At 46.8% G+C, this 23,207-nt stretch overlaps 1 protein-coding gene across 2 annotated transcripts in view; it reads left to right on the top strand.

Moving 5' to 3' along the window:
* The first annotated feature begins 483 nt into the window (after positions 1-483).
* The window catches only part of Plbd1 (phospholipase B domain containing 1), a 50,233-nt gene continuing 27,509 nt past the window's right edge, over positions 484-23,207 (top strand). The window contains exons 1-4 of one of the 2 annotated variants that reach the window (XM_006506485.4): positions 484-1,225; positions 10,837-11,056; positions 21,573-21,656; positions 22,532-22,670. In XM_006506485.4, the coding sequence (XP_006506548.1) occupies positions 1,108-1,225; positions 10,837-11,056; positions 21,573-21,656; positions 22,532-22,670 (561 nt within the window). In that variant the 5' untranslated portion in view covers positions 484-1,107. The remainder of the gene's footprint in view (positions 1,226-10,836; positions 11,057-21,572; positions 21,657-22,531; positions 22,671-23,207) is intronic. The other variant, NM_025806.2, reaches the window with a different exon arrangement.

Raw genomic sequence — 23,207 nt, 5'->3', positions numbered from 1 at the left:
CACTTCACTAGCCACGTGCCATAGGACCCAAAGGTACCGTTCACCTTCGTTTTTATTTTATGTACAGTCCCTACAATGCCTGCAGCTTCTTTCTCCACTAAATGAATATTACCAAACGAAATTGTGATTTGTATTTCATAATTCACAGGTGTCATTTCTAGCAATGACAAATTTATTTCTTCCTCTAACAAAGGCACTTCTTCATTACTTTTTAAAAAATATTTATTTGTTTATCTGGATTTTTTATATTTTGGTGTTTGGAAACAGTGTCTCATTCAGTAGCCCAAATTGTCCTCAGACTTTCATTAATCCTCCTGCCTCGACTTCTGGAACGCTTTACAAACCCAGCTACAGTGGTTTGCTTGCCTGGGTTCAGTAGCAAAAGATGAGCTCAGTCAGCTTGAAGTCTGTTGCCTACTTCACAATGTCACCTAGGGCACCCTTGGCCAACTTCACAATGTTGCCTTCAGCGAGTCCTGCCCAGACATGGGTCTCTATGGAAGCTCAGGGGTAGATCTGCTTCTAGCCCCGCGTGAATCAGCTCCGCCCAATGAAGACACAAAGCTAAGGTCTGGAGGTGTTGAGCTCCTGAGGTCAGACAGGCTGGCGCAAGAAGCCCTGATTCCTGACGGATGAGGGACCTGAGAAGACAGAAGGCCACAGAATCCGACCTACGGGGAGGCATGCGACCCACTGCTGCCTCGGTTTCCTTATCCTCTGCTACAGGGACCAAGGCCACCTTTAACTGATTCCTTAGCCCTGAGCCCCACCCTCCAGGAGGCGACCAGAGAAAGCAGCACAGCCCCGGCACTTCCCAAAAGCGCGACAGAGAACTTTCCCGGCCTGGCCCACAGGTGGCTGGAGGGTCAGACCAGACGGAAAGGATCCGCCTCTCCTAGCCTGGGGCTCAGCAGGGCGAAGGTTGGTTCCCAAGGCCACGTGAAGCGCCCAAGCAGGCAAGACTAATGTCAGAAGAAAGTTAAGATCGGCCCGGCCTCTGCAACGCAGCGCCCTGCTACCATCCTCAAGTGCGGCTCTTGCAACAGCTGCCACCGCCGGCGCCAGCGGGACCTAATCCAACCAGGCCGAGGTCACAGCGGAGGAGCGATGTGCCACCGCAGCCCTGGCAGGAGCCTCAGGCCGCCATCGCCGCTGCTGCTGCTGCTGCCATTGCTGCTGCAGCCTCCCTGGGCGGCTGGCGCTGCCAGCCAGAGCGACCCAACAGGTGAGCAGAACGGCCGCCCGCGGACTAGGGGCGTTGCCCTGTACCCCCACGCCGGCGGCTGGCCAGAGTCCCAACAGCTTTGCATCTAGGGGCGTCTTGGGTCGTACTTCTTGGTGGGGAGCCTGGCGGGTTACGTTCCAGCCCTGAGGTGGATCAGCGGTGGCATTGAAGGAGGGTACAAGGGCTCTCCAACGTAAAATGTTTTGGCCTTAATTCTGTCCCATATCTTGTCCCGGACAACCTCGACTGGTCCAAAAGGCTCCAGTCCAGAGATTTTTCCAAATCAGACTGAGGTGTGATTTCGAGCTGACCTTTGTTCTGCTTCTAGAAGTAGACAAGTGACTTGGACTTAAGAGAACTGATAGCAAACTGGTTATGCCATCTTGATATGGGACAGGGCCAGAGCTTAAGGCTGCTGAGCTCTTCTGAATGGCCTCAGAATCCTAAAGTGGATTAAAGTCTCCGTTCTACTGCACAGAGGCTGCGACTGGGGGGAAGTCAGGAATTTGCCTAAGCGATAAGGTAGCTGGGTTGCCAGAGGGCACTGGTGTAATCCTTCCCTTCAGAAAAAACAGGCCTCAACAGGTGTCCTTCCAGTCTCACCCTTCCATTTGTAACAAGACCAAAATGAATTGTGGGATGCGTAGACTTGGAAGATTCTAAAAGTCAAATTCAGAGAGGACGACTGATTTCGTAATCGTCTCCTTGTTTGACCCATTCAAGAATAGGAAGGGACGCGGGCAGTGTCCCCTTTCAAAAGTCGCTGATTTTTCTCGTTACCGTCTCTCAACGAGTACCCGCACCCTTGCCATTTGGAAGTGTTTGCTTTCAAAGCCTGCTCCACTCATGTCTGGAAACTTCCCAGTGGGCACAGGCTTGTGGGATGAGAAGGGTCCGGAAGTGCCTGATGTCTCCCCTGATTTAGCTGTATGTTCTTTGGTCATCCCTCCCTACCCCCGCCACATGAGCGCTCACGCTCACACACACACACACACACACACACACACACACACACACACACCCTTTAGTCCAGAAAAGCTGCTGGTTCCTTACCATGGCCAGCAATCCTGAAAGGCTCCTCCACATGACAGCTTTGAGGACAGCTAAGGATGCCTGCCTGCAGTGTCTATTTGAAACAGATGGGATGTCCTTTCTCCCTCTTATCAGTATGTTATTTGTACTGTATTGAAGCTTCCTCAACCTGCCAGTAGATTACCCAAAATTTAAATCGTAAAAAAGCAGAGGCATTGCTATCTCCCAGGGCTCCCAAAGGAACCTAGCTCCGTACTGTGAGCTTAGTAGGCTGTGTCCTAACTGTTCCTCCTTTGCCCTGGTAAGAGAGAGATGAGCCGACCTCCGTGAGACTCAAAATGTAGCCCATTCCTTGGTAAAACTGGTTCTTCCTCTAGGCAGGCAGGGCTAAACTCCAGAAGTCAGTATTTGCATCATGCCAGCTGTGATCAGATCTCAGGGAGACGATTCACCCTGATACACGCCCAAGTCTGTCCCCAGATTCATCATTAATTATTCATTAGAAATATAACTGTCAGGCTGAGGGCCTGACTCATCTGCCCTGATTGGGCACTGGGAACCGGAATCAGCTGGTGGGAAGCACTTGCTAACCTGACTGTCATTTAGTCTCCATAAGGTGTCCCGGCCGGCAGACAACAGGTTAAAGCCAATGGCTACTTTAACTCTGACAGCAGTTATATATCTGAGTTCACTAAAATGGGCCTACTGGTTGCACCATGGCTTATTTTAACATGGAAATTCTTTATACTTCATTTAAGTATTTATGTATGTATGTATGTGTGTATGTATGTATGTATTTATTTATTTACTAAGACGGGATCTCATTATGTAGCCCTGGCTAGCCTAGAACTCACTGTGTAGACCAGGCTAACCTGGAACTCAGAGAGATCCACGGCACCAGCCTCGTCTTTTTAATCCCTAAACAGTTTTCCAATTGCTCCCGCGTTCTGATTTTTAGCTTTAAAGGGTGGCTAGTGAGTTATTGCTGGAGTTAGCATGTTCCTTCTTACCAGGGCAAAGGAGGAACTTACTAACATTGTGGAGGTAGTGAAATTATGAGGAAACGTTTATGCAAAACTTATAACTCTTTGTCATCCGAAGAGACCTGGATGTCACATGACATATGTGTCAATCCTGGGGGTGGGGAAGACGTTGTGGAAGTCTTTTGATTGAGGTTTGAAAACAGAATGAACAAATCTCCGAGAGAGGCTGCTGGTGCGCTGAGAGACGACCTCCATCATCAGTCTGGCAGGTCCTGTGATGACCTCCATCATCAGTCTGGCAGGTCCTGTGATGACCTCCATCATCAGTCTGGCAGGTCCTGTGATGACCTCCATCATCAGTCTGGCAGGTCCTGTGATGACCTCCATCATCAGTCTGGCAGGTCCTGTGATGACCTCCATCATCAGTCTGGCAGGTCCTGTGATGACCTCCATCATCAGTCTGGCAGGTCCTGTGATGACCTCCATCATCAGTCTGGCAGGTCCTGTGATGACCTCCATCATCAGTCTGGCAGGTCCTGTGATGACCTCCATCATCAGTCTGGCAGGTCCTGTGATGACCTCCATCATCAGTCTGGCAGGTCCTGTGATGACCTCCATCATCAGTCTGGCAGGTCCTGTGATGGGCCCAGCAGGAGCAGCTGACAAGTTGCCAAAGCTTTATTCCCTTTAAGCTCCTTTGGAAACTCAAGCAACCAGCATCCTAATCCATATGTCGAAATCATGAGTCCATGAAATAGCTCAACCACAAAGGCTCATGGGGCACAAGGCTGTCCTGAGTTCGATCCCTGGGACTCGCATAAGGGTGGAGGGAGATACCTGACTGCACACTCCACAGAGTTATCCTCTGACCCCCTACTAAGTGCCACAACATGTGCACTCACATACGTCAGCACACTATGAACTTCATGTGACTATGTTCCCACATGTGACCTTCCAGTCACTGTGACAGTTTGGGATTTAGGTGGCCATGTAATCAGGAAAGAATTGTGCTATCCCTGAGGGAGTGGATGTGGCAACAGACGAGACTCTCCTCCCATTCTCAAAGAGTTGTGTGACAGCGATTATCGGACCAAGCACAAAGATAATGTCTTGCTGAGTGCCCTGGATGGGAGGTGACTCAGAGTAACAAATCTGTCAGGTGTGGTGACACACACCTGTAATCCAGCACTTGGGAGGCAGAGGAAAGATAAAATCTCTAAACTGAGGGCCAGCCTGAGCTACACAGCAAATTCCAGGCCAGCCAGAGCTACACAGTGAGGCACTCTCCCAAAAAGGGAGTGTGGGTGGGACCTGGGATCCACATCAGAATGAAACCAAGTTAGTGTTCAACTAACTAAAAGGGTTAGCTAAAAGGGAAGAAAGAAGGGTGCTTTTGGATTTGAGCAAATCTCTAATCATTTCCTGAATTGTACGCTTTGTCAATTCTTAACTGCTCTTCAGGTTTATCCCAGCTTCACACAGGCATGCCCCACTGTGCCTCGCTCGCTCCAGCTGTACCCCACAATGTCTTGCTTCCCACTTCAGGAATCTCTGACTGTGCTGTTTAGAGGGCTTTAACCCTAGGCGGGGCATCTTATGAGAATGTAGAACAGGAACAGGCAGAGAAATGAGCCCTTTTCTATCATGTTTGGGTTTTTTGTTTGTTTGGAAGACGAGATCTCACTATGGGGGGCCAGGCTAGCCTCAGAATCACAGTGACCCCCCTATCTCAGCCTCCCATGCGCTGGGGTTATAGGTGTGAGCCACCATGTCCTCTCCATCCTTGGGATGGAGCCTGGAGGAGTTTGAGTTTGTTGCACACACTACCTCAGCGGGACCATTGAGGTCAGTCAGCAGGCCACAGCCAGGGGACCCTCACCAGCCTTCACTATTCCCACGGAGAATTTGGGAGAATTTGCTGGGACCATCCTTCGCTTAGGCAGAGACGTGGGCTTTGATCACTGCACACAGACAAGCTGAACACCTACCTATAGTTTCTTGGGAGGACATTACATAACGCACAAGTCAGTTATGCCTTTAGTGACTCTGATAAAAACGCAACGCAAGTTTAGAAGTCAGAGAGCAGTTTCCTGAGGGCCCTTGTAGGAGGAGAAGGTAACACACACACACACACACACACACCAGTGAACGTGCCCTCAGCCCAATCTAAGCAGAAAATAATCTCAATATTATTCTAGGTCTCTCATGTATTCCACCTGCTCAAACTCTTTTCTTTCTCATGCTATAACACTGAGCCATTAGCTAATACTGTCATCTAAGGTTGAAAGCCATTCCCTCTCTTCCATAAAATGAGATGCTAAAACAGTTAGGTTCTGAAGATGGAAGCCAGCCAGACTTGGTAGGTCTCACCTATAATAACCTAAGGCAAGAGGATTGTAATGAGATAAAAGCCAGCCTGGGCTACATAGTGAGTTCCAGGTCAACCTGAGCTACACAGTACTATCCAATCACAGAAATGAATGAATGAATAAACAAACAAACAAACAAACAAATAAATAAATAAATAAATAAATGGAGGGGATGCATTTTTTTGTTTTTACAATTTTAAGAGTTTTTAAAATTGAATATAAGTTCACAAAGAATAATAAAGTGCACAAGAAATATAATGAGGACATCTGAGGTTTTATTGTTTTGTTTTCATGTTAAAAATATAAAAGCCATTGGAAGTCCTCCATCTTAATTAAGAATTTCTTCCTAGTGGGGCAGTGGTGGCGCACACCTTTAATCCCAGCACTTGGGAGGCAGAGGCAGGCAGATTTCTGAGGCCAGCCTGGTCTACAGAGTGAGTTCTAGGACAACCAGGGCTACACAGAGAAACCCTGTCTCAAAAAAAAAAAAAAAAAAAGATTTTCTTTCTAAGGTAACTGTTTTGTACCGTCTGACAAATGATCTACAACAGTCATATTTTCAGTTTTGAATGTGTTATTGAGTAATGAAAGGGGTGCTCATCATCATATCGGGTGCTCAATCATCCAGCGGAAACCGACTGGAAGATCCCCATTAAAGCACCAGCTAGTGTTTCTAGGAAGGAGTCAGGGCAGCGAGCCTTCCAGGCAAAAGACCAATAACTGAGAGGCAGCATCCTCCGTCTTAGCACTCACAACTTCCTGTAGAAACTGACTAGGGAAGCTGAGGAATTCGCTGGAGTTTCAAACTGAGCTTTCTCTCCGTGGGTGAACTTCCGGCTCCCTTCCTCACTGCAGGCAACTTTATATCGTGGGGTAAATAGCAGTGACCTCGGATGGAAATAGTTTAATTTCTAGCTGTTCTCAAGGCGCTGTTTTCACTCCTGGGCTGATTTGCCACTCTCTGCCCTTCCCCCACCAAGCCCCACCCTTCCCCCGCTCCCCTCCCCACCCCGCTCCTGTCTCCAATTGGGGTGGGGAGCCCATCGCCAGAGCTTGGAGGACTTCTGAGACAAACATGCTTGGGTCTGAATGAGGTCGGGGCCACCCCCACTTTAGGTCCAGTTTCTCAATGAGTTCTACGAACACACAACAGTTTAACAGTATGACGTCCATTAGGGTAGCACTTCCATTCACTCGGATGTGGATGTGGCGGATGTGGATGTTGATATGGAGGGAGTTGCGGTTAAACACATTTGAACTTGAACCTTCATTCCCACAATTCTAAGAATGTCCAAATGCTTTGCCTCTTGGGCTGGACGGAAGCAGAGTGACTGAGACATTCCTCAGGGCACTTATGTTTGCAAACATAACGACAGGAGTGAAGTTAGACTAAGATAAGTTTTTTTTTCTATTTGTTTGTTTGTTTGTTTTTTGTTTTGGGGTGTTTTTTTGTTTGTTTGTTTTGTTTGTTTCTTTGTTTTCCGAGACAGGGTTTCTCTGTGTAGCCCTGGCTGTCCAGAAACTCACTCTGTAGACCAGGCTGGCCTCGAACGCAGAAATCTGCCTGCCTCTGCCTCCCAAGTGCTGGGATTAAAGGCGTGCGCCACCACTGCCCGGCTAAGTTTGCTTTTCATTGGAAGAATAAGCACAAAGCTGAGAATTGTGCAATTTGGAAAGAGGAGGCCAGAGAGCCAGGTGTTCAAGGCCTCCATGGATTGTATATGGAGCTGGAAGCCAGAATGGCTATGTGAGACCCTGTCTCAAAATAAATAAATAGAGCTGGAGAATTCGCTTAGTAGTTGAGAGCACTAGTTTCTACAAAGGATAAGGGTTCAACTTCCAGCCCCACACAGAGTCTCATAACCATCCTTAACTTTAGTTCCAGATGATCCAACAACCTCTTCTGACCTCCAAAGGCATTAAGCACACACAGGCACCAGGCATACACAAGCTACACAACCATACACGTAAGCAAAAACACTTATAAAAATAAATTAGGACATCCAATGAGATTCCTCAAAGAAACATCATTTGGGATGGGGAGGGGGAACCGTCCTACCAAGAGGTGGCTGGACACCGTCTCTGCTTAAACAGCTGCTGAAACCGAGGTCAGGGTTAGGAGGACACAGTATTTTCCCCACATGAGTTGACTTTCTCCAACATCTGTCCCTACATAGAAATGCTCTTCAAAGGTAGAAATGTGTGATAGATCAACAAGCTAAAGAACATGGAAAAACACAGACCCTGAAAGACAAGGAGTTGATAAAAGCCATGGGATAAGCAGTCTGCTGGGGTGGAACAGAAGGGTTGTAAGCTCTCATGGGTGACTTCTCCTAAGGACTGGGCTGAGGAGTCCTCATGAGGAGGTACACGTCTGTGGTCAGGGAAGGAGGATGCTCCTGCAGGAACGAGAACTGAGCACTGGATACTTCCCTTGCTTGGTATGCAGCGAAGGGTTTCGGAGAAAGATGCATAAAAACGTGCTTTAGGGTAGAACAGAAAGCGGGAAGAGCTCTGAGCTCGCCTTCCTTCTTTCGTGGTTTCTGTTTAGTGACTTCTTCCAGCCTTGAATTTTGTGGTTTTTAGATAGGAAAGTCATCCTTGCTTCCTCATTTCCAGGTCTGGAGTGTGTGCGTGTGCGCGTGTGTGCGTGCGTGCGTGCGTGCGTGCGTGCGTGCGTGCGTGTGTGTGTGTGTGTGTGTGTGTGTGTGTGTGTGTGTGTGTGTGATGGTGTTTTGAGACCAGGTCTTGTTCTGTAACCCTGGCCAGCCTGGAACTGAAAGGCTAGCCTCAGCTCTGTAGTGATCCTCCTGTCTCAGCCTCCTGAGTGCTGGCATTACAGTCACGTGCAATCAGCACAGGCCCACCAGGAAGGTCTTGACGAAACTTCACTTCTGTTCGGCCTTCTGTAAAGGCTCTCTGCTTGGGTCTCATGATATGTATTTGTAACTCCAGCACTGGGAAGTCTGAGGCAGGATGGTAGTGAGTTCTCGCCCAGCCTCAGCTACCTAGTGAGCCTGTTCCTCAAACAGATCACCAGCAACAAGCAAAACCCTTCTTTCCAGGTCATAACTCAGGCCAGTCTCAGCCTGTGACCCTGACCATCTTCTGGGCGCGTGTGCGTGGTGGTTAGAATCGAGTCTGTATCCTTACTGTCTGTTTGATAGGCTACATTTGCATTAAAAATAAGAAAATGTTGATTCAGTTCTGAACTTGGCTATATACTTTATGCTATATGCCTTATGGAAATATGACCCCTATAGCAATACCTAGTCAGAGCTTCCTGACTTCAGATCACTAACAAAGTTATTGAGTCTAAAATGAATTTATATTCCCTTTCTGGTTTTCTCTTTATACCCTTCCTCCCTCAGTTATACAATCCAGGACCTTCAGCCGCAAACCTGAGGGTCAGTCTAACCAACTTCCCCCTTTTTTATATTGACCTAAATGTAATAGTTTTTTTATTTATAGTTACATCTATCTATCTATCTATCTATCTATCTATCTATCTATCTATCTATCTATCTACCTATCTATTTTCGAGTGTGGGAGTGTACTGTGGAAGTCAGAGGACAGCTTGCAGAAGTTTCTCTTTCTAACACCAGGGTCTTGGGTATCAAACTTAGACTGTCGGGTTTAGCAGCAAGTGCCTTTACCCACTGAGCCGTGTATCCTGCTCTGTACTTGTTTTCTTTAACCACAGCAAGTATTTGACAGTTTCTCAGAAAGAATGATGCTCTACACATTGCTTCCCTTCTCCACATTCTACTTCATCTTCCCCTTTCCTTTCTTAGCGCTCCTGCCTCTCACAGTTTCTGTGCTTTATCTAATGTCCGAGGACTGAACCCAAGACCTCCAGCGGGCTAGACAAGTGACCTGCTGTGAATTCACCCTTCCTTCCTTTCAGAGTGTTGCTTTCTTTCCTTCTAGTGTTTTAGGACAGGATCTCATGTCATCCAGGCTGGGCTCAAACTCGCTATGTAACCAAAGTTGGTCTGGTCTTTTGGACCTTGCTACCTCTGCCTCCCAGGTGCTAGCATTACAAACTTAGTCTTTTCCTGTTGCTGTGCAGGCTACCTTAGCAAAAGCCACTTAGGGGAGAAACGGTTTACTCTGGATCAGCGTTCAAAGGTGCAGTGCATCTTGGCAGGAAAGGTGAGGGAGAAGCAGCCTGAAGCAGCTGCCCACACACGGCATCCACAGTCAGGAAGCAGTTACAAAGATACGTGGCTACACAGCCCCCCTCCCTACATTCTCATACAGTCCAGGATCCTAGCCAGGGGATGGTGCCACCCACAGTGGGTGGGTCTTCCCATCACACTTAATGAAATCCTGAAACCCCACCCCCACAGGTTTGCTCTGTCCCACCTCCTAGACATTGGGTGCATTGGTCCTGTGGGAACGGGTCCCTGGGAGGCAGGATGGTTTCCTGAGTCCTCCTTAGCCATTTCCAGCTTGTTAGCCTGTTAACAAGTTAATGAGAGACAGACTATCAGGAGGAAGAGATAACAGGGACAAATGGGAAGGGCTGGCCCAGTTCCTGGCAGGATGGAGAGCTAGGCATACCATTTCAGGACTCCAGAGTACTGGACTTTTGATGTTACCACTGGACACCTGGATAGGAACCTGTGAGACCAAGAGAAGAAACTAAAGAATTTATTTTTAAATAGTGTGTGGTGTGTGTGTGTGTGTGTGTATGTGTGTGTGGTATGTGTGTGTGATATGTGTATGTGTGTATGTATGTATGTGTGTGATGTGTGTGTGTAATGTGTGAGATGTGCACGTGTGTGTATGTATGTGTGGTGTGTGTGTGTGATATGTGTATGTGTGTGTGTATGTATGTGTGTGATGTGTGTGTGTAATGTGTGAGATGTGCACGTGTGTGTGTGTGTGTGTGTGTGTGTGTAGCCAGAGACCAGCCTCAGGCATTTTTCCTTGGGACGTTGTCTATCTTTTATTTTTTTCAAGACAGGTCTCTTACCCGAGTGAGCTCCGGGGAGGCGCCTGTGCCCACCCCCTCTGCACAGATACACACCATAACATCAGGCAGGTGCCAGAGAGCAATCTCGGAGCCTTAGACCTGCTCAGCTAGTACTTCACTAACTGAGCCATCTTCAGAGCCTGTAGGCTAGAAAGCTTTAAAAGCAAATGCTTGGCTGTTGATTGCACAGGGGGAGGGCACTGGCCACAGGTGAGTGACATTCCTCATGGCTCCCTTTTCCTGCAGGAGTCCACTGTGCAACAGCATACTGGTCCCCTGAATCGAAGAAAGTGGAAATCAAGACGGTACTGGACAAGAATGGGGACGCCTACGGCTACTACAATGACTCCATTAAAACCACAGGCTGGGGCATCCTGGAGATCAGAGCTGGGTACGGCTCTCAGGTCCTGTCCAATGAGATCATCATGTTTTTGGCTGGCTACCTCGAGGGCTACCTCACTGCTCTGTAAGTGCCCCATCCCTTTGCTTCGTCCAGCAGTGGCTCCTGGATCCTGGTGTGACTGATGTGTTAGCAGTGGAGGGTAGCTGGGGTACACCGTGATAGGTTATCGGCACCCCACTCGAACCCAAAATCATAACACAGGTGGAGCACACATTCATTCTCATGACACTTCCGTTTTGAAGTCTTTCCACTTTTTATAAGATGAGGTTGTGTGTCCGTATGTGTGTGCGTAGGTCGGAGGTTGGGACTCCGCGCCTTCCCCAATAGCTCTCCACTGTCAAGTTTTTGAAACGTGGGTTCTTAGAGAACCGGAAGCGCTTTGATTCAGCACTGGACAGCCAACGGGCTCCAGAGCCCCTCCTGTCTCCAACCCTCTAGCTCTGGGTTTTACGGGCTGTAACCTCAACTTTTTAATGTGGGTTCTGGGAATCCAAGCTCAGGTTTTTGCAGCGGCCATCTCCTCAGCCACCTTCCTTTGTTATGTGAAACCATTCTGAAAGATATGAAACCATTTGCGAGGCAGGGGCATCCTGCAATCCCACTCATCATTTGCCGTTGGGTAGAAAGCAGGTAAGATGCGGAATGATTTCCTGAGAGCAGCAAAGCAGGGAAGATTTATTGAGTAAAATGTAAGGTGCTGAGTAAATGGTTAGAGGCAATTGCCACCAAGCCTGACACCCTGAGTTCATACCCAGGGACCCACATGTTGCCAGGAGAGAACCCGATTTTCTCCTCCCCCCCCCACCCCTGCCCAGGGGAGAAGGTTTATTGGAGTTTATAAAGCACAGTCAGGCAGAGACATCTAGGAGAGTCCAGAGTGAGCCTGACCCTGAGCTGGGTCACGTGAGGAGAGCTGGGTCACGTGAGGAGAGCTGGGTCACGTGAGGAGAGCGGGGAGGAGAGAGCCTGGAAACCAGGAGCGTAAAAGGTAGACAAAACAAACAAACAAACAAACAAACAAGCAAACTAGAACCCGCTCGTTAAGTTGTCCTCTGGCTTCCATACTTATACCATGGTGCACTCATTTCCATACACATACAATAAATGAATGGATGCATAAATAAGAACAGAATTGTTTAAATTAATAAAATGTAAGAGCATTTGTTCTCTAGTATTTTGAAACAACATTTCCAGGTAGGCAAAGAGATTTAAACTAAAGTTTTGTTTTGTTTTGTTTTTTAATTTCTTTTTTTAAAAAGATTTATTTATCTATTATATGTAAGTACACTGTAGCTGTCTTTAGACACACTAGAAGAGGGCGTCAGATCTCATTACAGATGGTTGTGAGCCACCATGTGGTTGCTGGGATTTGAACTCAGGACCTTTAGCAGAGCAGTCGGTGCTCCTAACCGCTGAGCCATCTCTCCATAAACTAAAGTTTTAATGAGTTTACAGTATATTGTAACCATTCCTCCTAAGTCTATTGCTATTCAATCTTGGTGTCCTTGCCTTGTCTGAGTTGGTAATAATTTAATCACCATACTTAAGCTTTTCTGGGGTTTATTTGTACCAGGCTGGTCTTGAACTCACTGTGAAGTCTAAGATGGCCTTACACTTCTGATCTTCCTGCCTCCACCTCCCAAGTGCTGAGGCTGTAAGCGTGGACTACCATGCCCACTTTCAGGTGGTGTTGGGATTCTAACCACGGCCTCCAGCACTCTACCCGCTTCAAGCTACCACGGAGATGTGACCCCACTGCAGCCTGTTCCCTGAAGCAGGGTCTCGTTCCATCTCACTCCATAGCCATGACTGATCTGGAACTCATGAAACAACCCAGGCTGGCTTCAGAGATGCAGGGATCCTCCTGCCTCACCCTGCTGAGTGCTGGAGGATTGCTTTGTTGAGAAGAGGCTCTAAGGGAGTGAAGCTGTATCTTTGTGTCTGATGGTATTTGATACATTATTGTCTTTTCCGCTTGGCTTGCTTTGTTTATTCTCTGTGACCTAGTTAAGTGTGGTTTAATCTAACTTTATTGGGGGCTATTGAACCCTAGCTGTGATAAGTTAAATACGATCTTAATCTTAGTCTGAGCCACTGAGATGGAGCCAGTTATGGACTGTGGCTCGTTTATTATTCAGACTACAAATTCCTGTTTTGTGTATTTGTATTTGTGGGTGTATACCAGGCTGTGGTGGGGCAGAGGTCAATGCTGGGTGTTTTCTATTTCTCATCCCCTTAGTTTGAGACAGGGGCTCTTACTCAACCTACAGCCCATCCATACAGCTAGATTGGCTGCCTAGTGAACTCCCTGGATCTTTCTGTCTGCATGCACCTGCTCTGAAACCACAGACGCGCACTCTCATACCTAGCCAGGAATCCAAACTCAGGCCATCAATCACATCCTGCACTGAGCTAGCCTCTCAGGCTGCTTCTTCTTCTTCTTCTTCTTCTTCTTCTTCTTCTTCTTCTTCTTCTTCTTCTTCTTCTTCTTCTTCTTCTTCTTCTTCTTCTTCTTCTTCTTCTTCTACCAGTTTTGACAATTTTATTATGTAAATAACCTTAACATTCAGAAGTGTATAAAACCATTATCTGGAAAAGATTTATTTAATTTTACTTCTTTTGCCAGACTGTATGTAAGTGCACCTTATGCTTGCTATATTTGTGGAGGCCAAAAGAAGGCACCAAAAGCCCCCAGAACTGGAATTGTCATGTGGGTGCTGGGAGCTGAACTCAGGTCTTCTGTGCTCTTAACCACTGAGCCATCTCCTCACCCCCCTGGAAATGTTTTTAAAACATGTTAAAGCTGTACTGTATGTAAGTCCAGCTCCCCAGCTCCCCTCTGACTTGTCTGTACTTCCTTCTCCACTTCATTCTGGCTGTGTTATTTAACCGAGTTGCAAATTTGGAGAAATAATTCAGACAATAATTGTTTGGCTGTAAACAGATAAAGTTGCCAGTGACGCGTCTAGGGGCGTGAGGGAAAGCAAGTTCTGAAAGAGCAGCTCCGGCCTGGGATGTGCTAAGCACGAACACTGGTTCCTTGGGTATTTCCGCTGAGACCTACTGTGGGAGAGCCCTGGGGGTTTGACAGGCTTCTGACTGGGTGGTATGATGGCGTTCTCATGATGCAGAAAACAGGTTGCAACATCTTACAGCAGATGCTTGGGGGTGTGTTAGCGTTGTAATTAAATTGGGTTAGGGTTATGGTACGGGATTTTAATGGTGTGTGTGTGTGTGTGTACACTTATGTATACGGATGGCATGGCATGTATGTGATTGGCAGAGAGCACTCTGTGAGAGTTAGGCCTCTTCTTCTGCCATGTGGGTTCTGCGGATCAAACTCAGCTGAGCCCTCTCCACAGCCCTACACCTTCATTCTAGATGTAAGGCATTTATCTCTGAGTAACTTTATTCATTTGCTGCCTTCCCCGCACCCCTAGTTCATTAAAAGCATGTCTATAGTAAACATCACATTATTTTTTTCCCCCTTTGTTTTTTGAGACAGCATCTTACTCTGTAGCTGTCCTGGAACTCACTGTTTAGACCAGGCTGGCCTTGAACTCACAGAGCTCAGCCAGCCTCTGCGTCCCTAGTGAGGGATTAAAGGTGTGCACCACTGTGACACTGCTTAGTTTTATTTTCCAAAAAGCAGCTACAATTCAGTAACTACGACTTGTTTTGTTTTGAATTGGTTGGTTTTGCTTTGTGTTGTTTTTGAAGCAAAATCTCATGTTTTGACTTATTTTCTTTATCCTTTAATATTGTTTTTCTTTTTCCTTTCTTTTCTTTCACCTCCATCTCCTTCTTCTCCTTCTCCTTCTTCTCTTCTTTTGTTTGTTTGAGAAAGGGCCTTCTTCTATGCAGCTTGGCTGTTTTTGAACTTGCTATACAATCCAGGTTGGCCTCAAACTCACAGAGATTCGCTTGCGTCTGCTACCTCCAAAGTGGGCTGAGCTGGGCGTCATCACCAGCAGCTAATGAGCGGTCTGCAAACATAATATGCAGAGTCCCAGGGAACAGACATTCCGGAAACCTCTGCTCAGGCTCTGTCGTCCTAACCAGTTCAGGAAAGGCAAATACAGGCAGGGATTTCAGCACGAGGCTGTGTTTAGATCACCTTTGAACCCTGCTCAAAGCTTTGAAGAGCCGGCTGTTTTCTTGGTGACCAAGCATGTTTCAGAACAACACATTGGCCCGGAGCTGGGGAAAGGTGTGGCGTTATCCACCTACTTCCTCCTCTTCTGATATGGCCCCTGAGATGTCCACTGTACAAGAGCTGGCTGTTAAAGAATCGACCTGCTCAGTGGAGTAGATACGCTGGGATTGCAGGGGCAAGAGCGCCCGCTGAGAGGCACAACATCACCACAGCTAGCTGGACTCCTGGGATCCTGATGTCAAGATTGAAGGTGCCACAGCACAATGTCTCAGCTGAGTGGATTCATCTCTACTACCTGAGAAGTTCCTAGTCATCTAGGGCCAGTGCTGCAATTTGGATGTAAAATGTCCCCCACGGACGGGCTCATGTGTTCAAACATTTGGTTGCCATATGGTGACACTGTTTGGGTGAAGTTGTGGAAACTTGTGGACCTCACTGGGGCCTCAGATCAGCTCCCCCAGTTCCTGCCTGCCATCTCTGCCTCTTCCCCAACCAGATTTAAAGTGTCCCAGACACAGGCTCTTCCTGATATCAAGTCCCCTCCCCTTCCACACTATGTGGACTGTACCCTCTTACACCATGGGAGAAAATAAATTCTACCTCCCTTGAGGTACTTCCTCAAGGTAACTCACCCCCTCCCCCAGTCCTGGCAACAAGAAATGTAACTGGGAGCCCACCACAGGCCCTCACTCTTCCTCTGCCTCCCTTTCTCTTATCTTTGGGGATAGACAAGTTCTTATGTAGCCTAGGTTGGCCCAGAACTCACAATATAGCTAAGGATGACCTTAAACTACTGATCGTCCTGCCTCTCCTTCCCAAGTTCTGGAATTACAGGCATGTGCCATCATGCCCAGCTAAACACTATCTTATTTATGTGTTATTTATTTGTGTGTGTGTGTGTGTGTGTGTGTGTGTGTGTGTGTGTGTGCACTCGAGTGCCCAGAGATAAGAAGAGGGCATCAGATGTCCTAGAATTGGAATTATAGATTGGTAGTGAGCCACTTGATGTGGGTACAGGGAACCAAACTAAAGTCCTCTTCAAGAACAGGAAACACTCCTAACTACAGCCTCTCTATTCACCAATGGCGAACTTTCTTACGATTGTATCCCCACGGACTTACAGCTCCCCCTCCCCCTCCTCTATCTGGAACACCTTGGAGTTAGGGTCCCTGCCTGACCCAGATGCCTGGCTTGGCGCTTTGCCTCCAGCTCTTAATTACATGCTCTTTAGTTTTAATTGAATCCTGTTGTTGCAGCTGGTGAATTAGAAGGAAGAGGTTTGCATATATACTGCAGCAGGGCGGTAGCCCCAGCCAAGCTGAGTTTCTTTGTTTTGTTTTTTTTTTTAACTGGTTTGGGTGGCTCCCTAAGAGTTGTAAATTCAGTCTCTGGAGTCTCCCTGATGAGCTAAACGTTAAGTGGTCCTGAATGGCTCATTAATAAAATGAGGCATGAACCTGTCGGAGAAGAAAAGGTGATGAAGACATGGGGCCCCAGGATACTCTCGCTAGTGGTTTAAATAAAGTGGCTGGTAAGTGGGGTGTCCACGGCAGCAGCTGAAGTCGCCTCCTCTGGAACTGCCCAGCTGGAAGGAGTGGGGTCAATGCCACGCCACACACACTGTTGATCAGAAGGGAGGGGCAGAGGTGGGCAGGAGTGTGTTCTGTGGTGGAGAGTATTTGACACAGTGATGCAATCGTTGCTAAGGCTGATAAAGCCAGCACCGCAGACCCAATAGAGGAAGAAAACAGTATCTGCGGTATTGGGTGACTGTCAAGAAATGCCTCAGGAATTTCTTCCACAGGCATGGCGGGCTCCTTTTGATGTTAGAAGCGGAGTAAGCTTCTAGGTCAAGTCTATAAACAAAGGCAAGAACTAAGCTGGAGCCTGGCCTTCAAACATAACCTAATGAAGCAAGGGCCACTGAATACAGAAGACACGATGGCAATCCTGTGACGGGTGACAGTGGTCACAGCCAGCTTGCTGCAGGCTCTTATCTAATATACTCTGCTCCAAAGAGTGTCCGGAGAAACTTCATGTTGCGTCTTCACTCTGTACTAACTCTATGGTCACTGGGGTCCATGCACTAGGAGCCCTGGTTTAGGTAGTTGAAAGTTAGAAAGCCAGAAGTGGGTGTCTCAATCAGGAGTTCTATTGCTGCAACAAAACATGGTGACCAAAAAGCAAGTTGGGGAGAAAAGGGTTTATTTTGGCTTACACTTCCATATCACTGTTCATCATCAAAGGAAGTCAGGACAGGAACTCAGGCAGGGCAGCAAACTGGACGCAGGAGCTGATGCAGAAGCCATAATGGGTTGCTGCTTCCTGGCTTGCCCCTCATGGCTTGCTCAGCCTGCTTTCTAATAGAACCCAGGTCCTCCAGCCTAGAGATGGCATTACCCAAAATGGGTAGGTCCCTCCCCCATCGGTCCCTACTTAAAGAAATGCCCTCGGGCTTTCCCACAGCCTGATCTTATGGAGGCACTGTCTCAACTGAGGCTCCCTCCTTTCAGAGAACTCTAGCTTGTGTCAAGTTGACATAAAACTAGCCAGCACAGTAGGATTTGGGGTTGGAAACCAAGCTGCTGTTTAGCCAGAGTTTGTCCATTTGTGCAAACACACACACACACACACACACACACACACACATCAGGGGTGGCGGGAGTTAGTTACTGTGGACAAGACTAAGGCAGCCTGTCTGATCCCTGATCCAGAAAAGCCAAACAGATGAGTCAGACGCAGTGGATGACAATTGCTAAATGATGTGAGCCTTTGAGATTCTCAACATCTGAATGTGTGTGACCGACTGAGGTGAGCAAGGAAGTCTTAGCCCACTTAGGAGGAAGCACTGCTGGTCCTGAAACTAGGCTTGACAGATCCGTGCAGTTCTGCTGCATGAGATGTGCAACCATGGAGAAGTCGGGAATCTTGCTTTTAGTCATTAGCCAGTGTAGAATTAAGCTTTGAACTCAGAATTCAAAGTCTGTGTCCTTGGGCCTGGCTTAGTCTGTAAGCTTGCCTTTGCAAGCAAGAGGACTTAAGCCCAACGCTATAACCCATGTAACAGAGGAGCACGGTAGCATGCAGGGAAGCCAGATGGATGCACAGCTCCTCTGTTCACCTCAGATATCTCTTCCCTGTTCTAAATGTCAGAACAAAACATAAGCAAGCAAAGAAACCTTGTCTTAGGCCTGGAAAGATGACTCAGAAATAAGTACTGCACTTCCAGAGGACCAGAGTAACTCCAGAGGACCTGATGCCCTCTGCTGGCTTCCTTGGGAACTGCACACAGGTGCATATACACACTTGAAAAAAGATCAAAAGTAAAATAAAATTTTAACGTATACTCTATACAAAATAAACAGTAGTTTAGTAATTGCATGTTAGCTGTTAGTGTCAGGTGTCTTCCTATGTTTGCATCTGTCTTGTGTTATGTTATATTATACAGCTCCTTAGCTGCCATCTCCCAGTCGAGACTGATAGTCCTCTGCCTCAGGATCTCTCCGTTAGAAATACTGACATTTGGGTTGCTGTGTTTCTCATTGAGGCCTGTACAGATGCTCCCTGCAGGGCAAAATACACAGGACTTCCTCCATTAGAGATGTGCTGTGCTTTTGATAGTGGGAGTGTGCAAACAGCTGAAGTTCTGCATGAACTAGGCAGGGCGCAGTGACTGGGTGCAGTGAGAAGGACTGTGGGTACAGTGATGAAGACTTTGGGTAAAATGCCCAATATTTTTGTTTCCTTGCTAAGTGAGCATTGTATATCAAAACTTTTTATTTTTTTAAATTTAAAATTGTATATAAAGTATAATATTGTTTACTTTGTGTGTGTGTGTGTATGTGTGTACTTAGTGTTTGGTGGGGAGAAGGTACTTGTTGTGGGGCACCTGTGGAAGTCCAAGGTCAGCTTTCAGGAGTCAGTTCTCTATTTCTTTATTTGAGATCTGATTATCAAACTCAGTGCGTTGGGCTTATAGGGTAAGCACATTCATTGGCTGAGCCATCTTGTCAGACTTCTATATCTTTTTCCCCCTTAATGCAAGCTTGTGATTTCATTGTTTTAGTAAGAAATTCAGCTTAGAAAGTTGACCCTGTCTATTTCCCCCTTCTAGTTCAAAATGCCCACATTCCTTAATATCCACATGTACTGACTGGTTGTGTATCAACTTGACACAGCTGGAGTTATCACAGAGAAAGGAGCTTCAGTTGGGGAAATGCCTCCAACTGAAGATCCAACTGAAGATCCAACTGTAAGGCATTTTCTCAATTAGTGATCAAAGGGGGAGGCCCCCTTGTGGGTGGGACCAACCCTGGGCTGGTAGTCTAGGCTGAGCAAGCCAGGGGGAGCAAGCCAGTAAAGAACATCCCTCCATGGCCTCTGCATCAGTTCCTGCTCCCTGACCTGCTTGAGTTCCAGACCTGACTTCTTTCAGTAATAAACAGCAATGTGGAAGTGTAAGCTGAATAAACTTAATTAAGTAAATAAATGGGAGTTACTGATGGTTGTGAGACACCATGCGGATGCTGAAAACCAAGAAGCAAGTTTTTTAAACCACTGATCAGTCTCCTCATCCCATAAAAATTCTATAAGCACATAAGTAGCTATCTCTGAAGGAAACAAAGCGACAGAGTGAGTATACCACGGTAGGGAAAGACTTTGAGTCAAGTATTCAAAGTTTGACTTCATCATCCTGGGTTAGGCTCTACAAGTAGAATATCCACTTCTCCGTGGTCTGAGTCTCATTCCTTCAGATTTTAGAATCAATTAGTTACCCCCTCCTCCTTTGGCCAGTGAACCCCAGAATGGGTCTGTGTTACCAGCATCTTGTAGGGAGAAAGAGGTTTAGTCGATGGTTATGATGGCAACCTCAGCCCCCATTGCGGGAGAACAGTCTTTATCCTTTAGCTCAGGTATTTTATCATCTGCTATGCAAGACCTACATACTCTTCCTGACGCCTGGCTGTGTAATCATTGCTCTCTGAGATTGTGATGGCCACCCCCTACCTCTCCCAGCACTGTGGACTTCCAGTGTCTCCTCACTTTGCCCAAGGTCACACAGAATATTTGGTTGTCTCCTGAAACTCATTGAAATGTGTAGAAGCATCCTGGAATAAGAACCCCTAAGTATGTTGCCCTGAGAACCAACAATGAGTTCCTGGTTAGTCCATTTTCCATCTGTGACAGGACACTGGAAGTGATCAATCAACTTTAAGGGTAAAAGGTTCTCTGGGCCTCTGGTGTCAGAGGGTTCAACCCCAAGTCATTTGGGCCCATGGGAGCAGAGTCATGTGGGAGCTCTACTAATGATGTTTCTCATTGCTGTTATAAAATGCCTCCAAGAAGCCACCTTAAAAGAAACTTTATTTGGGGTTTATGGTTAGGGGGCAAATGCAGTCCCTACTGGCAGAATTGGCAAGGCCGTAAGGCGGCTTGTAGCTCTACCAGTAGAAGCCAATGCAGCTGCTTACATGATGTCCAGAGTCACAGTGCACAGGACTTCAGGAGAAGGGATGACCCATAACCCCATTTCCCCCACTTGTATAGCTCTACCTCTGACCTCTAGGCTATGTTAGAAAGACTTTACCATGTCTCAAACCAGCACTGCCAGCTGGGGACCAACCCTTCACATGGGAGCCTCTAATGGACATTTCATATTCAGACCACACCAGCAACTTATGGTCCTTTCCTCTTCTACATGCCTTATTATTATTATTATTATTATTATTATTATTATTATTATTATGTAAGTGTGGTGGTATGGTGTGTGTGTCTGTGTCTCTATGTCTCTGAGTGTCTCTGTGTGTCTCTCTCTCTCTGTGTCTGAGTGTGAGTATGTGCATGTCTGTGTGAGTTTGTCTGTGTGTGTTGGCGTCTGTGTGCCTATCTGTGTCTGTGTATGCAATAAGGAGTCAGAGACACTCTAACTCGTTTTAACTGGAGTTACAGGTAGTTGTAAGCTGCCTGGTGTGGGTGCTGGGACTTGAACTCAGGTCCTCTGCATGACCAATTTTCCCTCTTGACCTCTGAGCCACCTCTCCAGCCCCCTTATTCTTTAAGGAAAGGTCTCTTCATTGAACCCAGAGATTACTTCACCTAAGCTGACTGGCCAGCAAGTCCCCAGCATCCAGTCTCCCATCTTCCCAGCACGGGGTTCCAGTTACACACCACCACATCTGGCTTTTATGCTGGGAACCAAACTCAGGTTCTCTGGGAGAGCGGCGAGTGCTCTTAACTACAGACCCATCTCTCCAGCTCCTGAAAAGAGTTCTTCATGTTAAGCTATGCATTTGTATGGTTTGAGTTTTAAAGGATGGTGGAGATTTGTGACTGGTGGGCATTCCAGTTAAGCTGAAAGTGTGAGTTACTGAAGTTGTGACATCCAGGAGACACTGGAAGGTGACTCTGTATCTGTCATTTCAGACACATGTACGACCACTTCACGAACCTGTACCCACAGCTGTTCAAGAATCCTTCCATTGTGAAAAAAGTGCAAGACTTCATGGAGTATGTATGGAAACTCCCTTTCCTTATAACCATGGCTACCCTTCCTTGTTCCCATGGCTACCCTGCCATTCCCCTCCCCCCGCCCCCGTACTGAATCTTAGTCTGCCTCTTCAGCAGACCCTTTTACTTGGGGGTGTCCTTCCATAAGGTGTTTCTGTATCAAGAGCCTGGCAACTAACTCTAGCTCGAAGTTGGAGAATATCTAAATCCTTCACCTGGCACGTGGAGAGACATAGAGTCTTACTACGTAGCCTAGAGTGACCTCAAATTCAAGCTAAGATCCTCTTGCCTCCGTGTCCATAGTACAAAAATTATCTACAAACACAGTTCTAAAGCCAGGCTTCTTAATGCTTCCTGGGGTACTTCTATTTTAGTTCAGTTTTCTGAAGAGTTAAATATAAGTCTAATTAAGTTGATGGCACAGCAGACTCATCTGGGAACCCAAGGGTTCTTGTGTGTTCTGCTGAATCAGGCATTAAACACCCCACTTGTGGATGGGTGGATGGCTAGAGGTTCTCAGGAATCAGGGGAAACTATGGGGCTGTATCCCCAGAGGTGTGCATTGGATTGTCTTAAGGATAGAGACAGCCTAAACAAGCCAGAAATAGCTTTCTGATTGAAAAATTGTGTCAAATCATTAAATCATCTCATAAAAACAAACAAAACAAAAACCCCAGAGAACTAAAAGAAGTAAAAATGAAAGAACTATAAAAAATAAATCTTTCTGGGAGCTTGGAGAGATGGCTCAGCAGTTAAGAGCACTTGTTGCTCCTGTAGATGACCTGGGTTCTGTTTCCAGCACCTACATGCTGGTTCATGACCGTCCATAACTCTAGCACCAGGGGATCTATGGTAAAGTCTGATTTCTCCCCCAGGAAGCAAGAAATGTGGACTAGGCAAAACATCAAAGCGCAGAAGGATGACCCATTCTGGAGACACACCGGCTATGTGGTGACCCAGCTCGACGGGCTGTATCTTGGAGCTCAGAAAAGGGCTTCAGAAGAGAAAATAAAGGTGAGACTTTCAGAGTCTGTATGACCAGGATGATAAAACAACTTCTTTTTTGATCCAAGGTTAGGGATATAGCTTTGTGGCACAATAATTATCTAGCATATTCTGGGTTCTATTCCTTGTACCATAAACAAAACAAAATAAAATTTTCCTCATTCTCACAGAAATCCATTTAACTAAATCCAACCAAAGAAACAAGAAACGAACAAAAAAACCAAGCAAAGCATCCAGAACACATGACAACCTGAGTACATGGCCAGCCTGGGTACATGGCCATCCTGGGTACATGGTCAACTTGGGTACATGGCCAGCCTGGGCTACTTGATTACGTCTAAGCCAACTATATCAACAGAGGAAACAGAAAGCATTCTAAGTTCATTGCAGATCAAACTGGGACCAGAATATACATTCCGCACAGGCAAGCACTGTTTAATCTGTCGTGCTGTGACATCTAAGTGCCCGACACAAGGCTTTGGTACAGAACACAGTTTGTTTCTATGCTTTTCCCGGCCTTTTCTGGACACAGCTCCTGCTGAAGTT

This window comes from Mus musculus, chromosome 6 (assembly GCF_000001635.26).
Source record: "Mus musculus strain C57BL/6J chromosome 6, GRCm38.p6 C57BL/6J".
Taxonomy (NCBI): domain Eukaryota; kingdom Metazoa; phylum Chordata; class Mammalia; order Rodentia; family Muridae; genus Mus; species Mus musculus.
The sequence above is the reverse complement of the archived record's forward strand: the minus strand, read 5'-3'. Positions and strand labels throughout refer to the sequence as shown.